The sequence below is a fragment of the Equus przewalskii genome, chromosome 23 (assembly GCF_037783145.1).
Source record: "Equus przewalskii isolate Varuska chromosome 23, EquPr2, whole genome shotgun sequence".
NCBI classification, from domain to species: domain Eukaryota; kingdom Metazoa; phylum Chordata; class Mammalia; order Perissodactyla; family Equidae; genus Equus; species Equus przewalskii.
Window position 1 is genome coordinate 26,222,611 of NC_091853.1, and position 19,716 is coordinate 26,242,326.

Below are 19,716 nucleotides of genomic sequence, written 5' to 3' on the forward strand. Positions count from 1 at the left end.
GGGTCACCCCATGGGCACAGAGGGGGAGACCAAGGCCACAGTAGGGCCTCGTGTGCTTCAGCATCTATGGGGCTGCAGCTCCCTGTCCCAAGTGCTGCCATGAAAATCGATGCTACTTAGGCTGGGAGAAAGGAACTGAGCCAGGGAGATTTTTTTTTCTCTTTCTCCTCATACCCAGGCCAGATTTTCTCAGTGATGAGAGATAGACATTTCCCCTGCTGAGGATCTGGGCTTAGTTCCCAGAGGTTGCCTTTGCACCTGGAGCTTAGAGAAAAACGGCCACATCCAAGCTGTTACATCAGAACCCTCCCTTGTCGCTCCACAACTTTTAAGCAGCTCCTTGAGTACACGGGCAGTGGCGTCTTCACCTTTGTTTCCCTCCCAGAGTCCGACTGTTCCCGGAGCTACACACTGTGTTGGGTAGAGAGGGCCATAGTGTTCAAGGGCTTGGGTTCTAGAAACCAACAAACAGAGGCTCAAATCCTGGCTCTTTCACTTATAACTAGGTGAACTCAGACTAATTACTGCTCCTCTCCACATCCCCATTTGCTTATCTGTGAAATGGGGGAAAGGATGCCCTCCTCTCAGAGTCATCGTGAAGATCAAATGAGATATTAGATGTGGACCATCTGTGCATATTAATACACTCTCAAGGTGTAGTTGTTCCTTTTAAGATTCCTATGTCCTGCCCTGAAACTTAACAAGGCGTAAGCATGAGGATGTTTAAATATAGTCCTTGCAGCTGTGACTGAGGGATGTTTGACAGAGCAGAGGGACAGGATGAGGACCTACAGAATAAAATTACCCCTCCCCTGGGGCATGTACCTGACCTCCAGCAGAGGCATGCCGCCCAGTCCTGAAAGTTTGTGTCTACTTGGCCATGAGAGTTGAAAAGTGACTTTTGGAGTATTCTGCTTCTGGAGAATTCTACTTAGGACTCTGAGTTCAAAACACCAGTGTGCAATGACTAAGCCCCAGGCTCACAAAACACAATTCTGCTGATTGGCCTGTCTAGGGCTTCTAAGATGGGAAGAGACAAAGCAGAGGCAGAGTGTGCAGACTCTGAAAGTGACCTGTTAAGTAGCTGATTGGGCCTCTCTGGGGATGTCCTCTCCATCCACAGGGGCCGTGAATAGGACCATGTCAACCCTCTTTCCTTATCAGTTCTGCCTCCCCCACTGCCTCCCCCATTGCCTTCCTGGAATCTCAAGCTGACTGGTCTCCCAGACCCAGTCAGTTCCTCGTATGCCAGGCGAGATGCGTCTCTCTCTCTTCTCAGGACCTACAGTCTAGCAGCCCCGAGAGTTGGAGTTTCAGACCCCAGCTTGGGGCACTAACCTTAGAAAGCTCCAAGAGTTGTTCTATCTCTCTTTGAGTTTCATTTTTACCTAGAATGGGAAAATTAGTCCTTCTCTCTTGCAATAAGGGCCCTATGTCAGAGAGGCAGCAGCGTAAGAATGCAGTTTGAGTTCAAAGAAAAGATAATGAGCATGTGTAGAACATCAGATATGTTACAGGCACTGTGCTGAGCACTTAATCTACAACATGTCATTCAAACCTCACAAAAAACAATGATTATCTGCATGTTATAGATTAGGTAAACAAGGTTCAAGGGGGTTAAATTTTTTGTCACATTTCTAGGAAGTGGGGAAGCCGCAATTAAAGCCCTGATCTGATTCAATCCAGAGCCAGAACTCTTAAAGAATATTTTCTGTAGTGCCTATAAACGACTGCTAAGAGGCTCAGTTTATTATTACTTCCCCATCAATTAGTCTTGCAATGATAATGATGGTCATTGGTGCTATCCATGGTTGGGGATGGCTTCTGTCACGCCTACAAGAAGAGGGTAAACTTTGAGAAGTCCTCTCCAACCCCATCTGTGCCTGCTCCCCTCTCTTTGCAGTCCATCTCTACAAGTGTGCAGCCCAGCGGGAGAGCTGCGGCCTCTGCCTAAAGGCCGACCGGAAGTTTGAGTGTGGCTGGTGCAGCGGCGAGCGCAGGTGTACCCTCCACCAGCACTGTACCAGCCCCTCCAGCCCCTGGCTTGACTGGTCCAGCCACAATGTTAAGTGCTCCAACCCCCAAATCACTGAGGTGAGTCCCCCAAGTTCCCAGAGCAGGATGGGATAGCCAGGAGCCCACCCTAGGGCCATGGGTGAGGAGTGCAAGTTGAGCCTTTGTGGAAGAATTCTTGGCATAGAGTGCAATTTAGGGTGCAGCTGGATAAAGCCTCTTGTGGGTGTCTCGATGGCCTGTGTCCAGGTGTAAGTGACAAGTGTATGGAAGTGTGTCCTCATGCCTGTGCAAGAATGTGCGTGCATGTCTGTGTGCACAAGCATACAACAAGCGAGGCGGAGCCAGCCCAGCCTCCCTGCCAGGCCGGCTGAGCCAGGTGGAGATGAGAAATTGGCTGCATGGTGCGTGAACATTTCCGAAAGCAGGTTTAGCTTTTCTCAGCAGAAATGTGATTTCAGGAGCTGCAATTAGCTCAGAGTTGCAAAGTTGAAAACAACAGAAGAAGAAAGTAAAGGCAGGCGCTACATTAGCCACCGTGCCGTTTCTCAGGGTTTGCTCTCCGTCCCAATTTGTTTGTGCATTTTAATGGAAAGAAATAGGTAATTAATTATCCCGAAAAGAAAATGATGTTTCCTGAATAGCAAATTGCAAAGGAAGATGAATAGATGATGTGAATGAACACGCAGCTGCTGGGGTTTTGAATGGCCTGGGAGAGGAAGAGTTGTATTTAACTTTGGTTACATTATGTGCTCATCACTCTTCACTGTTCCCTATTCACTGGCTGTCACTTGTGCTTTGAAACTAATTGCACATTCCTTATGGTGACTAGGAATAAAGGGCTGGGCAGGTACCACTGTGGTCCACACATTTAAGGAAGCAGGAAGGGGCTGCTGCTTCTCTGCCTCTTCCCTGAGCAGATACACTGTCCCTTTTCCTGCCTCGTTTTCCCTACTGGCCAAAGAAAGCAACTCTGGCTCTCACCTATGCCACAGAGTATTGGGAAATTTCTGGAGCATTTTGGAAATTTCTACGATTATTTCAAAGCTCCAGATCAGTAAAATTCAATGAGTGTTGTTAACCTACAGATTTGAAGAAGGAGCAGATATTTATTTAGTGTGCTTGGCACTGTCTCATTTAATCCTCAGCACTACCATGGGAAGTAAATATTCTCACCTCCATTTTACAGATGAAGGAAATGAGGCTCAGAGGAGTGGAGTGAGTTGCCCAAGTTCACAGTTGATAAGTGGCAGAGCCAGTATTTAAGCTCAGGTTTATTTAATTATGAAACCATTTTTAAAGTCTCTACGATTTGCCCAAGTAAAGAAAAACGAGAAGTGGAGCTTGCCCTTCCCTTAAATCCAGCCTTCCTAGCTGATACAGACCAGAGAGATGCATCCACCCACGTGGCAGCATATCTCAGGGGAAGTGCAGTGCTGTGGGAGAGCATCGACATCCGGGTCCTCATTCATCCCAGTGTCATGAGAGTGTAGACACTGCCCCTCAAAGATTGGGCTTCTTTGTTGCCGTTTGACTCTTGGACGTGGCCAGTGATGGTGCCTACTGTCTTTCTCTTGTGTCTTTATCTTGCTGGGAAGGTGCTTGCAAGGGCTGCTGGTGGTGCCCCACCTCTGCCCTCAGACAGCTAGTTCCCTGAGCCTCTGCCCTCAAACGGCTAGCTTCCTGAGCCACCCAGGGCTCCATGCTTTCTTCCTTATTCTAGTGATTTCCAGCAACTGTTGGCCTGAGAACTTGCTCTGTTCTGCAGTTCTTGCTGTGGCAATTGTTGGTCTCCATGTCTCTGTGCCTGTGGTATAGGGGAGCTTAAGTCAGGCAGCGACACACTTCCATCAGCACCTCACCAACCCTGGCTCCTGCCCCAGCCCTGTCTCCTCCCCAACTAGGGGCAGGCAAAGCCTTCCCAGCCCGAAGGCAGGCTTCTCCCTGGGAAAGCTCTGCCTCTGACGCGCCTGCTCACTGACCGGGGACTGACAGGCTGCTCTGTTCACAGAGGACACCCAAGCTACACGAGGCTAATTAACCCCCTGAGGTAATTAGGCTGTAATTGATTTCCCCAGTGAACACAGGAGCAGGAGTCAGAGGCCCCAAGCAGTGGGGTCTCCTGTTGGTGTTTTTCAAGTAGAGGCTGTGGAGACACGAACCAGCATCTTTGGGGAGAGACAAATTTGTGCGGTGTCTCAGGCCACTCGGGGGACATCATTCTGGACAGGACATGTCGGAGAAAGATCCAGGCCTGGAATATTTTATTCACTATAGTCAGGAATACTTTCTTCCATTTTGCATCTCCTACCCCCAACCTATCCTTCTCTCCCTGTAAAAATCATTTTCAATTTTTTTAACTTTTCATTTTTGAAATAGTTTTAGACTTATAAAAAGATGCAAAAATAGTACAAAGAACTTTCATATACCCTTATCCCAGATCCTCTAAAATTAACATCTTACATAACCACAGTACAATTATCAAAATCAGCAAATTAACAATGGTACAATAATGCCATCTAACATGCATGCCTTATTCACATTTTGCCAATTGTCCCGTTGATGTCCTTTTTCTGGTCCAGAATCCAATCCAGGATCCCATGTGACATTCCATTGTCATATCTCCTAGTGCTCTTAACCCTCAATCTTCATTTGTTTTTCATGCTTTTGATACTGTTGAAGAGTACCAGCCAGTTATTTGGTAGAATGTCCCTCAGTCTGGATTTGTCTGATGTTTCCTCATGATTCAATTCAGGTTATATATTTTTGGCAAAGAGTACTAAAAAAAAACTGTAGCGTGCATGTCAAAATGGCACAGAACTTGATTTGACCCCAATGGCCAAATCTGGGACAATTTGAGCAAGAAAATACATAATGAAACTAATGGACTACAAGCCACAGAATCAAATAGGAATCTAGAGTCCTTCTTGATATAAATAAATAAACAAATAATTCACAGGGAGAGAGGAAGCTCTTCTTTACACTAGAATTCCAACTCATAATTGTAGAAGGACTTAGGGAAATAGAAAATCGCCATTTGGCAAAAATCACAGTAATAATTGTTTCAGGCAAGAATGGCCAATGAATGCTAAAATTAGTGAATGAAAGTATGATGAGAAATAGGATATTTACATAGTCTCAAGCTGTCTTCCCACAAGACACTTATTAATTGCAACCAGAAAAATACTAGCTTTACAGCAAAGAAATCTGGTAGACACTACCTTAACCACGTGATCAAAGTTAACATCACCAGGAATGGGAAGAATCAGTCTCATGGGCCTCTCTGTGGGATGCACTGAGAAGGGCACAACCTCATTTCCATGGCCTTTGTAACCACAAATGTATAATTTCTTACAAGTAACTTTTTAAGAAGATTCAACTCATTTCCTTTACTTCGGCTTTCTTGGCTAATTGCTTGACATTACCATAGATCTTTTTCTTAATAATCAGAATTCTATGAGATCGATGCCCTTTTATATGTACCTCCCCCAGCCCTTATGTTCAAAATGTGTACCCCCTTCAGGGCAAGCTCACGTGCCAACAAAAGCCATTTACTACAAAGATCCTTGTTGAGGGGTGAGAGAGAAGGATTCTGTGATGGCCTGGCTGCTGGAAGCAGCAGAATTTCCAATCCTGGAAACAAATGAGGACTGGAAGGGGCACCATCCTGCCAGGGGGCAGGAAAATCAATGAGATGACCTCAAAGAAGTTCTACTTTAGGAAAAGGAGTGGGCTCAAGCTTAGTTAGATGAACAGCTCTGTTCTTCCTTAACCCCTCCTTACCCCAGTGTCTCCATGGCAACCAAGCCCACCCCTGGAGACCCATCTCTTATGGCAACTTCATGTAGTACATGTCTTACAGCCTATCGAATTTCCCAGTTTGCATAAACTTCAGGTTAGGACCCCCTCAGGACTCACCGTCTGCTCCTTCTCAGCCAGCGCGTGGTGTGATAATGACTCTGTCCCCTGTGGGAGGCATCCCAGGCTGCTCCCATTCCAGCTGTCATCCCGGGCGTCCATGCACGTGTCACCTGTTCAACCCCAGGAACAGGAGACATGCAGAGGATTGGAAAGCCCATGAGATGCCTGGCCCACCACGTTTCTGTCCTTCCCATCATGTGCATCAGGATCTGCTGGGACCCCAAAGAGGAGGACGTTACAAGCCACCCCCTAGAAAGGAAGGCCCAGAGAAAACATTTCCTGAGAAGCTGTGAGTGGGCAGCATCCAGCATCCAGCAGAAAGGGAAAAGAAACTGCATATGTTCTTGGGAAGAGAAATTTGGGAAGGGTCAAGGGACTTTGGAGCTCATGTGATAGAGGTCTCCACTCGAAGTGAGTGTATTCATCTGCTAGGACTGCAGTTACAAAGCGCCACCAACTGGGCACCTTAAACAGCAGAAATTTACTGTCTCACGGTCCTGAAGGCTAGAAGCCCAAGATCAAGGTATCGGCAGGATTGGTTCCTTCTGGGGGCTGTGAGGAGAATCTGATCCATGACTCTCTCCTAGCATCTGACAGTTTGTGGCAATCTTTGGCGATCTTTGGCTTTTAAAAGCATCATCCCCATCTCTGCCTTCATGTCCACATAGTATTCTCCCTATGTGCATGGGAGATGAACAATTTTTTTTCTAATAAGGATCCCGGTCATATTGGATTAGGGCCCACACTAATGTCCTATTTTAACTTGATTTCCTCTGTAAAGACCTTATCTCCATATAAGGTCGCATTCTGAGGTAATGGGAATCAGGGCTTCAACCTAGGAATTTGGGGGGAATAAAATTCAACCCATAACAGGGCATTCTGAGCAAAAGGAGGAGATGCCACAGTTCTAAGGAAATTAATTCACTCATTAAATGAATATTTATGAATATTAAATAACTACTGTATGCCATGCACTGTGCTAGGCTTGGAAGTTATCACGTGGATAAATTATTCCTGGGTGGGAATGCCGCCTCTCCCTGCAGAGCTCCAGCCTGTCCTTGAACATGGGCCACCTGGAAGAGACTGGAAACTGCTTGCCCTGCAGGCCACTCTGCTGCCTCCAAAGGGCCAAGGACAGAAACTACTGATGTACACCCTTTGCCATTGTCTCCTGTTTAGAAAGAGGACTGCAGCAGGGACCTGGGTCTCCACACCTAATGAGGACACTAACCTCAGGCCAGGGACGTGAACAGACAAGCCACATCCTAGTTCTGGGAGTCTTAATAATAATAGCTTTCCTTTAACAAGACTCTACTGTGTGCCAGGATCTGTGTACTTTCATACCTACTCTTCCTAACAACCCTGAAAGATGGCTATAATTATCTTCATTGAAGAGGTGGAGAAATAGTGCTTAGGGAAGTAATTGCCCAAAGTCACACATCTGGTTATTGGCAGAACAAATTCAAAACCAGAGTCTTCTGACTCCAGAATACAGACTCTCCTGATTATGCCATACTTGGTCAGAGGCCTGGAGGAGTGGTCCCTGGCTATATGCTTCCCCGCCTTACCTCACCCTAACTGTACCAAAAACATCTGTGCCTAGGATCAGAATCCTCTTAGAAGGTCCCACGAGATGCCAGACAAACTGGGAACATTGGCTACCCTTTGTATTGAGCCTTAAAGTAAACTTCACCTGTCTTCCTAAACATAATCAGGTCCACACTTATTCCTATGCGTGGTTGGGAGGGACAGGAAGAGCATTTTGCAGTGCATTTAAGCTTAGGATGATCACTTCTTGCTTATCTGGGATAGATGTTACTTTAATTACGTGTTTCTTAAAGCTTCCAGACTCGCTGTGGTTGGTTTCTGGTTGTGTCTGTCAGTGGGGTGATGGTTATGGTGAAAGTTGGAAATTCCCTAGCCTGATGGCTCTGACTTCTCAAGCCTCGCAGCCTGATGGGAGAGCCCAGAGAATGGGGCCCAGGTGGTTCATGCCTGCAGGTGGAACAGAGATCAGGGTGAGGTAAGGGCAAAGCAGGCTTGAAATGCAAGGGATGAATTCCCAGTGTGGGGTCGTCAGAGAGTGTCCAGGAACCCTAACACTGTTTGAGTATCAGAGAATGTTCCTGTGTGTTTCTGAAGTCACCTGCCACATTGCCCGGTCAGGCCACACTGATGCTGGGCTGTAGGTGCACTGGTTTCACAGTTGTCTCTCCACTGACCGCTTTGTAGCTTTTACTTTATAAATTTTTCAGCTTCAGTAACTCCCCAACACCTCACTGGTTCATGCTTAGGGAATATAAATTCTCCTTAACGTTATCTTAGGTACATGTAACTGGGAGAGAAAACTAGTTGTAGAAAACCATGTACCTTGCTCTCCAAAATCAAGCTTAAATAATTGTTGATATGATAGTTTGAGATGATCCCTCCCTCACTCTTGCTTCCTCCTGCTCTCCCCTGGCCCAAATAATTTAAAGTAGATTTTTCCCCCTGGATTCTCTCCGATGCGAATGCATTTGTGAAACTGTCTGGAGCGCTGGACGTTTACAAGCATTTATCTGAAACGCTGCACCAAATCTCTGCAGGAAAGGCCAAAAGCGACCTGCCTAGGGCCAGCATGACTCGCTGCAAAGTTCCCAAGAAATAAATAAATAAGTCAGCCAGCTTTCCTGAGAAACAAGTCGGCACTCTGATCTCCCGTTCATTTATTTGCAGGCCTCATTAATATAACATCACTGCAACAAACAGCTAACGGGGGATGGTGTCAGGATGAATAATGGAGTTACTCTGCTGAGATAACAATTAGGTTTTGAATGTACTATCAGCTAAGACAGAGCCAGCAAGGATTCACGCCGGGTAGGAGAGCTGGCACCGCCAATGCCATAGATTCCTGCAGAGCCCGTCAGCTGGGCTCTAGCCTACCGTGAAGAGTGTGAACACCCGCGTGTGCACACATGCTCACGCACACACACACACCACAAGTTGGAAAAGAATGTGACAGTTTGCCGTCATGAGTTTAGCATCCAGGTATCTTTGGGAGCCAGGATGGGAACAAAATTTGCAGGCACAAAGTTGGCATCCCTGCCCTCTCAAGTCAGGAAAATTCTAAGCAACAGGAAAGGAGTAAGTGGATTAGTCAGGAGAGGATTAGCTGTCTACACACCCACAGCGTGTCCTCACTGCCTTGTCCTGATTAGGGGGCTGCTCAGGGCAGAACCATCCTGATCCCAGTCTCAGACACAGGAGCTTTCAGAACAAAGCGTGACCATCAGTTGGGGATGCTCCATCCTGGAGCGACTTCTCTGGGAGCCCCTTCCTTGACTGCTCTGGGGGGCTCTGACATCAGTCTCTCTCATCTCCTCTTAGAAACCCAGTCTGTGGGGGCCAGTCCAGTGGCACAGTGGTTAAGTTTGCACATTCTGCTTCAGTGGCCTGGGGTTCACTGGTTCAGATCCTGGGTGTGGACCTACACACCGCTTGTCAAGCCATGCTGTGGCAGGCATGGCACATATAAAGTAGAGGAAGATGGGCATGGATATTAGCTCAGGGCTAGTCTTCCTCAGCAAAAAAGTGGAGGATTGGCAGCAGATGTTAACTAAGGCCTAATTTTCCTAAAAAAAAACCCCAGTCTAGGGTGCTGACAGCCTGCTGGAGACATGGCAAGAGCTTCACGCCCATCAGAGAGGCAGACAACGCCATCCTGGGCAATCTCCACAGACCAGCCACTTTCCCTCCACAAGTCCGGCTGTCTGCCCCTGCCCTCAGTCCCCACCAAGAACTACCCCAAGAGGCTCCACCTGTGTAGGATGCTTATACAAATGGAGCCACATTTCCTCTGGACCTCAGCTAGCCTGGCTTCTGCCTAGATTTCTAAACCATAAAATATGAGAATGAGAAAAATAATAGCTAACATTGGCTGAATGCTTACCTGGCACCTAGCACCACACTGAGCACCCTATGTATGCTATCTCATTTAGACCTTACAACAACTTTTATGAGGTAGAAGCTATTATTACCATTAGCTTCATTTTACAGATGAGGAAACCAAGGTACTGTGAGGTGTGATAACTTTCTAGAAGCCAACCTACTAGTAAGTTTTAGAATTGGGAGTTAACCCTCAGCTACTTGACCCTAGAGCCCCCACGTTTGACCAGGATACCATCCTTCATCTCTTTTCTGGGCTCACTTAGGCAAATAGAACTCTCAATCCACAGCACTGGGGGAGGAAAAGGAGCTGGCACCAAGCTCTTCATCAAGCCTGCTGCAGAGATGGGAAGAAAGCAAGTAGTGCCCACTCCCAGAATCATTTGAGGAGACTGGACATGCACCGGGAGAGATGACTAAGGGGCGAGGCCCAGGGGGGAGTGTAGACATTCACAGGGGCAGGGGCAGAGACGGGGGAGGATGGAAGCTGAGAAGCTCAGAGAGATGGCAGTGATTGGCAAGGCCAACTCCAGAGCTTCTTGAAAGCAGCAAGTTATGGCCTCAGCCAAGGGAGAGAGGCTGGGGGACCTGAGCAGAGGGAACCCAGGAGCAGGCTGGGGCATGAGTTCTCACGGCTGATGCCCTAGGAGTCTCTCCCAGAGCAGGAGGATGGTCCATGCAGGTGGTGTTGTGTGGAAGCTGAAAGCACAGGTTAGATAGACCAGGCTGGGCTCTGCCACTCACTGTGTAACCTTGAGCAGGTGACAACCTCTCTGGGACACTATTCCCCATCTGTAAAATGGAAATAATAAGAGTGCCTCCCTCGTAGCTTAAGTCCTAAGTGGGATAAAATATGTAAAGCGCTTGGCACCATCCCTGGCTCATGTAAGTACCTAATAAATGAAAACTTAGTGGCCATCATTATCAGAATGTTTAATAACCTGGAGCCGAGGTCCCGTTTCTGTCTTCTCTCCCACCACGGCTATCAGGCAGGAGATATAACCAGAGGAAGACAGAGTCTCCAGGATGGGAACCAGGCTTTGTGAGGTTCCTACCAAGAAGGGGTCCTCTTCTGACCCCTTAACCCCTAACCTGTAGGAGGCCCCAACTCCACCCCTCCAAGGCTCTGCCAGAATCCTAGAAATGGCCATCCCGGCACTCCCCAGGGCCCCAAGCCCCTGGGCCTTCAGCGCCTCCCACTCTGCTCCCTGGGGCAGCCCTTCGGAGCTCCCCAGCTGTAATTAATCGGCTGCATCTGCTCTCGCCCTTGGGCGGCTTTGTGGCACAGTTCCCTCCGAATTGTTCAATTAGTGGCTGCAAGAATCAGGGCAAGTGCAGCACCACAGCAGCTGTTTTCCAGGTCATGGCACCCACAGCGGAAAACAACGATGACACAGTCTGGCAGGAATACAGATCTAGCTGGGGTGCTCCAGCATTCGACCGGGCTCAGTTGGGCTGTGCTGCTGGCAGGTAGGGTCTGAGTAGATGGCAAGTGGCTCCCCAAAGCAGCTACTCTAGGAGGCTTTGAGAGGACTCAGCAGGAGACAGGAGTCTCCTAGTTGGTCCCCTACCATCGGCACATGCCAGCCTCCTCCTACCTCCTACTGGCCTAAGATGAGCAGAGGAAGAAGTCCTTGGCCAGGACTTGGGCTAGCTCCCTTTACACCTGGGCTTGGTCAGTGACTATGGTTGGGGCTGGGTTTAGGGCCCCCCTCTGCCCTAACGTATTTCCCACATTTTCCTTCTGAATCCTGCAAATAGACAAACTTTTTATTCTACAACCAGTTAAAAAGCCAATACTCTTAAGGCAAGGTAACACAACTTAACATCCCATTGAGATGCAAATAAAGGTTTCTTTAGGGAGGAGAGAATAACAGGGTGAGAGGTGCCTAAAATGATAGAAGGAACCCCAGGGAGGAAAAAAAGAACATGGGAAGGATACTAAGGACTTACCCTCCCTCTCAGATTTGCCCAGGGCCAGCCTGGTTAATGGCGTGTGTGACAAGCAATGGGAAGTCATCAGCACAGACCCTCCTTACCGCACATCAGACAGGCCTTCACTCAAGCCACGAGCCTACTTTGGGTCATTAAACTCTCAGAGGATGCGGGGAAATCTGAGGGTCCAACGAAAAGCATCTGAAATGATCAAAGGGTTTAGAAAATAAGATCTTCTGACAAAAGGCTACCAGAATTGCAGAAGCGCAGGCCAGGGGTGACTTAATTGCTGTCTTCAGTGTCTGAAAGATGTTTGATGAGGAAGCAGCTGTTCAGTTCTCCATTTGATGAGGAATCACCAGAAATTGGCTCAAATTACAGTAAGAGAGACTACAAGAAGAACTTCTGGGTGATTCTGATGTTAAAATACGACATGACTCCCAAGCAACGTGTAGGCACCTCCATTCTTCTAGTCATTAAAGAACACAGTTTGTCCTAGAATCTAGCTGAGACCCGTCTCCCAGTAACCGGGATATTTAGTGACGGCTGCTCTGTTCCAGGCAGTGTGCTAAGTATGAGGTTGCTAAGCAAAAGCGAGATGGGCTGTGTCTCAAGATAGTTATTGTCTTATTGAGGAAAGAAGCAGTTACAGTCCAGTGTGGCTACTGGGGTGTTCACAAAGGGCAGTGGGAATGTAGGAGAAAGTGCCACTAAGTCTGCCTGAGCGGCTCAGAGGTAAGTCTCTGTTAGCAGAGCCCTGGAAGAGGGGTAAGCATTTGTCATTGGACATACCTGACAGGCGGAGGGAACGGCATGTCAAATGTACCTAGGCTTTAGACCCTATAGTCGTAGGGACCCTTAGCTTGCCACCCAGAAGCATGCATAGTACATAAGCGAGCTGAACCACAGCTCGGGGCGGGCAAGCAGGCAAGGGAGGGAGTGCACAGCGGGGGTCAGCACAGAATACAGGGGAGACCCTCAGTAACCCCCTTCACCCCACTCAGAAACAGCAGCTGCTTCTGGGCCCTTCTCTCACTCATCCCCTACTTCTGGCTCTCACTTCTGAGGTCCACAGAGGACAATTTAGATAGATTTCTGGTCCACAGGATAATATGAAAAGTGTGGGGCTGAAATTAGTCAATATCTAAAGATCTTCCCAGCTGATTTCACAGGTTTTCAGCTCCCTTCCCCCTCTCTCCACACCTCCCCTTGCACACACTCACACACTCACACACAGTTCCAAACTGTCAAACCATTTGTTTGCGTGGGTGTCTCATTCAGAATTACTTTCCTGAAAGAATTCATTGAGTTCGCTGTGAAATGCTGCTCCTACCCCACAATGGCTAATAGCCAGGGCAAACAGAAATGACAAGAAAGGAGGGAGGAGAGAACGAAGACCATTTTAGACAGGGCCAGTGTCCTCCCCTGTTCTTCTGGGTGAAAGGATGATGTCTGGCTCAGAATGTGCTTCTGTGCAGGGCCGAGAATCCACCACAGCCAAGGCCCTGGCCTGGGCAGCATGGCCACCCCTGCCTGGGCTCAGACTGCAGGACCCCCCTCAGACTTTCTCCCGTCGACCCATGAGCAGCACTCTCTACTCCAGGGCACCCCAGCCTCTGAGTTATGAGCTCCATGTTTCATGTGTCCTCCATCCAGATAAATAGGAAGATTCCCACCATCTCTAGGCTCCCTACCAACACCTCCATCCCATGTTTTTGTGATCTGGGAAAGCACAGGTGCAGGGGGAACATGAGGAAGGAAATTGCCAATTGTCAAGACCTGCTCTCTGAACCGCCATCATATTAGGGACTTTCCAAATGTTGTCTTACTTTACCTTCACAACATCCCTGGGAGGCAAGCATTGTTATCTGTTTTCTGATAATGACACTGAGATTGATCATAAGTGTCAGAGCTGGAATTCAAATTCAGGTGTGTTACACTGCAGAGGTCATTCTCTTCCTGCTGCAGACACTGCCCGAGCATCAGATGGTCTCTCTCCCTGACCCCAGCGTAGCCAGCAGCCCAAGGGCCATCTGAAACTGGAAGCCAAGACAGGTGGATGTGGCTACCATCTCGGCCATAACTTGGTCTCCCCTCTGTCAATGGGGGACTCTATATAACTCCACCCTGCCCTTTCACCTCACCTCTGCAGGAGGTTAGCTCTCCCATTCCCTGCAGCCCCACAATTTCTTCCAGATCTGGAAGGTCTTCCTTGGAGTTTTACAAGCAGTAGCTGGGGACTCCACCAACTTGCCTCTTTGTAGACCCACATAGAGAGGCCAGACTTGGTTCTCAAGGTAACGAAGCTTTGTGGATGCTATGCTGGGTGCCCTGCAATCTAATGCCTTGGGGCTCTCTTTTTAAGAGACAACCTTGGGGGTAGTCTCCAGGGTGGGCTTGGGACCCTGCAGCTGCCTGGTCTGAAGTGGTATCCTGCAGGATCCTGATCACTGCCTCTCTGGAGAATAAATTCTTTTCCATCAAACCTCCCCTCTGTAGCCTCTGCCCACTATTGGTCCTGGGGAGAAATGAGGAAAGCAGGGTGCCTGGGTTTTTATCACCCCAGGCTACCACACAGGCATCAAGGCCCTTATACTCATTCTCCAAGTCACCTGCAAGCCCTCAGGTGGAAGGGTATGCGTCCTATAGGATACCTCCCTCTGTTCCTTTGCACTCTGAGCCCAGTCCTCCACCTTGACTCTCTGATTTTTAAGCTGGGGGAGAGCAAATGGCATGTGCAAAGGCACAGAGATTTTTAAAGTGTATTGTGCATACAGGAACCACTGGTCTGTGGCTAGAACATGAGGACGTAATATGGGATGGCAGATGTGACTGAAGAAGTTACAAAGACCAAAAACTGAAGGACAAGTGCCAGGGCTGGAATTAGGGACTTTGCCTTGACAGTGGTTGGAGCCATTGAAGGTTTTTAGAGCAAGCGAGTAGTAACCTGGTCAAATACGTGTTCATGAAGGTCACGCAGGCAGTATGAGGAAGTTAGATCGAATGGAGGAACGTGGAGGCCCCTGTCGTTAGTGTGAGTGAGAGGTGGTGGAGCCCTGCTTATCACCTGCTCTGAAACACAGAGTGGGGCACAGATTCAAAAGACACCTAGGAATAAGAACTGATAGCGCCTGCTGACCGTATTTATTATACACAGTAGGTGAGGGAAAGAAACCGGTTCAAGATGCTTGCAAGATTCCTGGCTGGGTGCACAGTGATTCCATTAACCTTGAGAAAGAATCTGAGTGGATAATCAGATTGGGAGTGGAAGGACGAAAAATTAAGAGCTCATTTTTAGACGTGGTGAAATTCGAGGTGCCTGAGGGACGTCTCTGTGGAAGTGGAGATGTCCAGTAGCAATTGGATATATGGATATGGAGCTCAGGAGAGAGGTCTGAGCCAACGATATAGATGTGGAAGTCATCAGTAATGGAGGCCTTGGGAGTCCTCTTGCAAATCAAACGCTCACCACCTCATCTATGTTTTGGAAATCCAGACTTTTAACACATCACTTTTGTTTTAAGCAAGGAAGATTAAGCTATGTCCTCTGTAAGCCCCAGGGCACAGTGGCTGCTGAGTGCCTTCACCCCCAAACTCCTTCTCCACCTGCCCAGGTGCTGGTGGCACAGCACATAGTGTGTGCCATGTGAGAAAGAAGACCACATGGACCAGCATTCCCTGGGCACTTTCCAATGACGCATGAGGACTCTGATTCCCCAGGTTTGGATTCCAGCAGCTGTTAGCTGGGTTAGAAGGGATCAGCCTGGTGTCTCTACACCCCAAACTACCTATCTCTTTGACATGTGTCTTCATGCCAAGATTATAACACTTGCTAGTAATCAAAAAAAAAAAAAAAAAGGTCTTCCTTCTGTAAACAGTCTGAGCTGGCTTATGCTGCTGAGCAGCTGAGCAGCTCTGTGCTAACAAATGGACGCTACAACGGCACCCCAGTGCCCATGACCATGTCTCTGACCCTGACCCTTCAGTGTCAGAAGGGGACACTACAATGACGTACCAGCAGGAGGAAGCTGCCTCGTGGAAGCTGCCAACACCACTGAATCTCCACAATACAATCCCCACATGCTACCTGCAAGATGGTAGTATTTTTAGGCTTTCCAGAAAGATTTCATTTCACAGTTTTTCTGAAAGGTTGTAATTAACTGCAGCGAGCAAAAGAATGTATTTTTTAAAATAAATTGGGGAAGGAGAGCGAACCAATCACCACAGTTTTGTCAGTTCCTTTTGGTAGGTGGGTTCCTGCATCCAGGTGGCTGGGGGAGGGAGGGACGGAGGGCCAGGCTGGTGGAGCTCATTCCAAGTGGACCAAAGGAGAACCAAGTGGGCACTCAAGGCAAATTCTCTCCTACCCATAATCCCCTGCAGAGAGATGGAAGCCGCTCCTTCCCTTCTCCTTATTAATAAGGGTCCATCGCCCAGAGCCCAGGAGGCCTGGGTACCTGAGGAAACTGTGCCAGGGGAGAGTGGAACAGCCAAAATCTGGCATTGTTTAATTTTAGAGTCCCCAGGGAGAGAAGAGCTGTGGGGCTACTGGTTCCTCATGCCAGCTCCTTTCTCTCCAAATTGTCCTTCCTGCCCCTCCCCCACTCACTCCGCCACACAGAGGTGCTCTGAGCCCCTCTACTATCTCTCCCTTGATTCATTTCATGAATCCTGTTTATTTTTGTTCATAAGGTGGGATATTTTATTCCTGGGAAAAGGAGTCAGAGCCATAGATAAGGTGACTTGAGTGAAATGAGCCCCCAGATGAGAGAGTTCAGGGCCTGGGCTGGCAAGGAGGGAAGGAGGCCTCACCATAGAAGGCCTACAGTAAAGGAGGGGAAGGCGGGAGGTCTGAGTTCGAGTCTGTGCAGCCAACTTCCTGAGAGCCCAGGAGGCAGCTGGACGGTGAGGGAGGAGGTCTGTCCCCGGTTCTCAGCCTTACCGTCATCTCTTCTCTGCCCACTCTCACCTGGGGATTTATGGCCAAGCTGGTGACAGAATTCATGGTTGCTCACATCATAGGAAGGGAGCAGTGCTCCTTTGGGGGAGTTGGGAGGTGGAAAGGGTCTCCAGAGCCTTCCACAGAATTTTCACCTGTACTTACCTATCATCTGTGCCCTGGGGAATACTGACTCCGCTGCCCACTGGACACACCACCAGCAGGTATGGGGTTAAGGGAGGCTCCCCAGAGGGAGCCCAAGGACAGAAGACCCCAAGGCTGCAGCTCTGCCCAGAGGCCCCATCTGAGGGATTCTGGTGGACTCTTGGCCTGGACCAACCCACCTCTCCCTCTCTCCCTCCCTCTCCGTCTTGCCTTTCTTATAATATAGTGAAAAGAGCCCTGGACTTCTTTACCATTGTGTCTACAAGTTGTATGAGGATCTCAGGATAAGATACTCTAAGCCCCCTTCCAGTTCTGAAATTCTGTGTTCCTCTGCTGCTTAGGATTGAGTTCACGTCTAAGTTCCTCCCTTTTCAGACAACTACAGACCACAAAGTATGAACTTACTCACTGGGATCTGTTGGATCCCAAAGAGTGGCATTTTTCCAAGAACCTGATCTATTGCCAGTCAGAAGTTTACACGTTGGGAGAAGCTGATTCCACAGTTCCTTTTCTTGCTGGATCAAAGCAACATGAGATAGTCAACATTTGGAGACTGAATTAGAAATGAATAAATAAATGGTCCTTGCTAATGGGGAGCCAGCAAAATTTGGAAAAATCCTAAAGTCCTTTCTCCTTGGTCCTAGCATGTGTCACAGGATTGTTTTGCACAGTGTCAAGCACACTCTCTGTCTTGGGTCATCTCCCCTGTCGCAGTACCTAATCTCAGACTCCTCTGGGCTCCCATAGCTTTTCCTCAGAATCTACCTTATCACTGTGTACCCAGCATCAGCGTTCCTTATGGCCTCCTTTGTCTCCTCCTTCTTGACCGTAAGTTCCTTGAGGGCGAATTTCCTGTTGTATTCCTCATTGTAACCCCTGCAGAGTCTAGCACAGAGGAGTGGCAATAAGAGCACATCACCATTACTAAGCCCTTTCTGGTTTACAAAATGCTCCCAAATACCCTCTACTGGGGAGCTCCCAGGGCAAGGTTGGTAGTAAGGATTATCCCCGTTCACAAATGAGAAGAACTGATGTTCAGAGGTTGGCCTGGTGGTGTAATTGTTGGGTTTACATGCTCCACTTTGGTATCCCAGGATTCACTGGTTTGGATCCCAGGCATGGACCTACACGCTGCTCATCAAGCCATGCTGTGGCAGCGGCCCACATGCAGAGTAGAGAAGGATTGGCACAGATGTTAGCTCAGGGACATACTTCCTCACCAAAAAAAAAAAAAGAAAACTGAGGTTCAGGGAGATTATGTGACTTGATCACAATCAGGCACCAGTGAATTAGAGATGCGTCTCACACAATCATTTTCTGCCTCAATTCCAGTACTTTCTGATCATTTCTTTTTCATAAATGGATGAATGAATGAATGAATGATCTAAAGAACCAAGGAAGTCATGTAAAGCAAGGTGATGTCAGGATACTAGGTAAGCTAAAAAGTGGAGAAAACACACTCAGTTCACCCAGATTCCAAGTATCCATCAAGGTCAAAGTCTTTGGGAAACGGGAAAGGGGTATGGGGACTGCTGCCTCTACTCCTGTGGGACCGTGTTCCCTAATCCCATTTCCCTCCCGCAGATCTTGACGGTGTCTGGACCACCCGAAGGAGGGACTCGAGTGACCATCCATGGTGTGAACCTGGGTCTGGACTTCTCCGAGATTGCCCACCACGTGCAGGTGGCTGGGGTACCCTGCACACCCCTGCCAGGGGATTACATCATCGCTGAGCAGTGAGTCCAGTCCACTCCCATGGGAGATCAGGGTGGGGACTCTCCCTCTCCCTTCTCTGGGGCTCCTCCAGGATTCATCTCCCGTCTCCATCCTCCCAAGGTCCTTGCCCCCAGAAGCCTTCCCAGGGCCACCTCCTATCCCATCTGTACTCTCAGAGGGTCGTATTCTGTTCCAGTCTGGTTCCCTGCCTCCTCTGGCATCAGGGCTCCCCAAGTAACGCTGCCCGTCATTCAGCCTTCGCCTGCCCGCCGATGTGACGGAGCCACTTTCCCAGCCAGCCCGGGCCGCTCCCCCACCAGCCCCCATTGGAATGCATCCTGCACGGTGGGCTGCGGGCAACAATTTGTTTGGCTCATGGGGCTCTGACAGCAGCTTAATCCAAGCAGGGCCTCCGCCGGAGCAAATTCATTTATTTCACTAAGGGAAATGTCAGCTGGAAATTAGAAAATAGGCATGTAGTGGCAGACAGGCGAACGGGGCTCCAGGAGTGACATATGTTCCATTTTGGGGTGTTCGTTTGGCAGTGGCGGCCGCTGTGGAGTTGGTGGGCAGGAGTCGGGCACAAAGCTGGGGGTAGGAGGGTAGAAGGAGGGATGCTTCTCCTCCAAAGAAGAAAAAGAGGGGAGCTGCCAGATCATTCTGCATGATTTCTCATGTAAAGTCAGGTTAAGTCACCTTGATTGCACTGAGAACATAGCTTTGCAAGGGGGTCTAGGAGCCTGACCAAGCGCACAACTTAGAGGAGGAGCTTCTCCTCCTGAGCTCCACCCCCTGCAGCCTGGCCTTCCCTTTCACCTCCCCAGGGCCAGCATTTAGTCAGAACAATAGAAATGGCATCACTTTATCTGTTATCAGCACTTGCACTTTCTCATCATTATCTCCTTTTTAATTGGTGAGGACTCTGAGAGGTATTGTTATCACCATTTTACCAACCAGGAGAGAGCACAAAATTCAGAGAAATGAAATGACATCTCCAGTTCACTCAGTGCAGAAGTGGCCAAGACAGATTTAGAACTTAAGTCTCCTGACTCTTTGTCCAGGCCTCTTTCCAGCAATGGGGCAAGATTCCTGGGTAAGAGTGG

At 48.7% G+C, this 19,716-nt stretch overlaps 1 protein-coding gene across 2 annotated transcripts in view; it reads left to right on the top strand.

Annotated features, from left to right (window-relative positions):
* The window catches only part of PLXNA2 (plexin A2), a 213,034-nt gene that overhangs the window by 155,554 nt on the left and 37,764 nt on the right, over positions 1-19,716 (top strand). For both annotated transcript variants that reach the window (XM_070591167.1, XM_070591168.1), the window contains 2 exons: positions 1,904-2,094; positions 18,482-18,633. In XM_070591167.1, the coding sequence (XP_070447268.1) occupies positions 1,904-2,094; positions 18,482-18,633 (343 nt within the window). The remainder of the gene's footprint in view (positions 1-1,903; positions 2,095-18,481; positions 18,634-19,716) is intronic.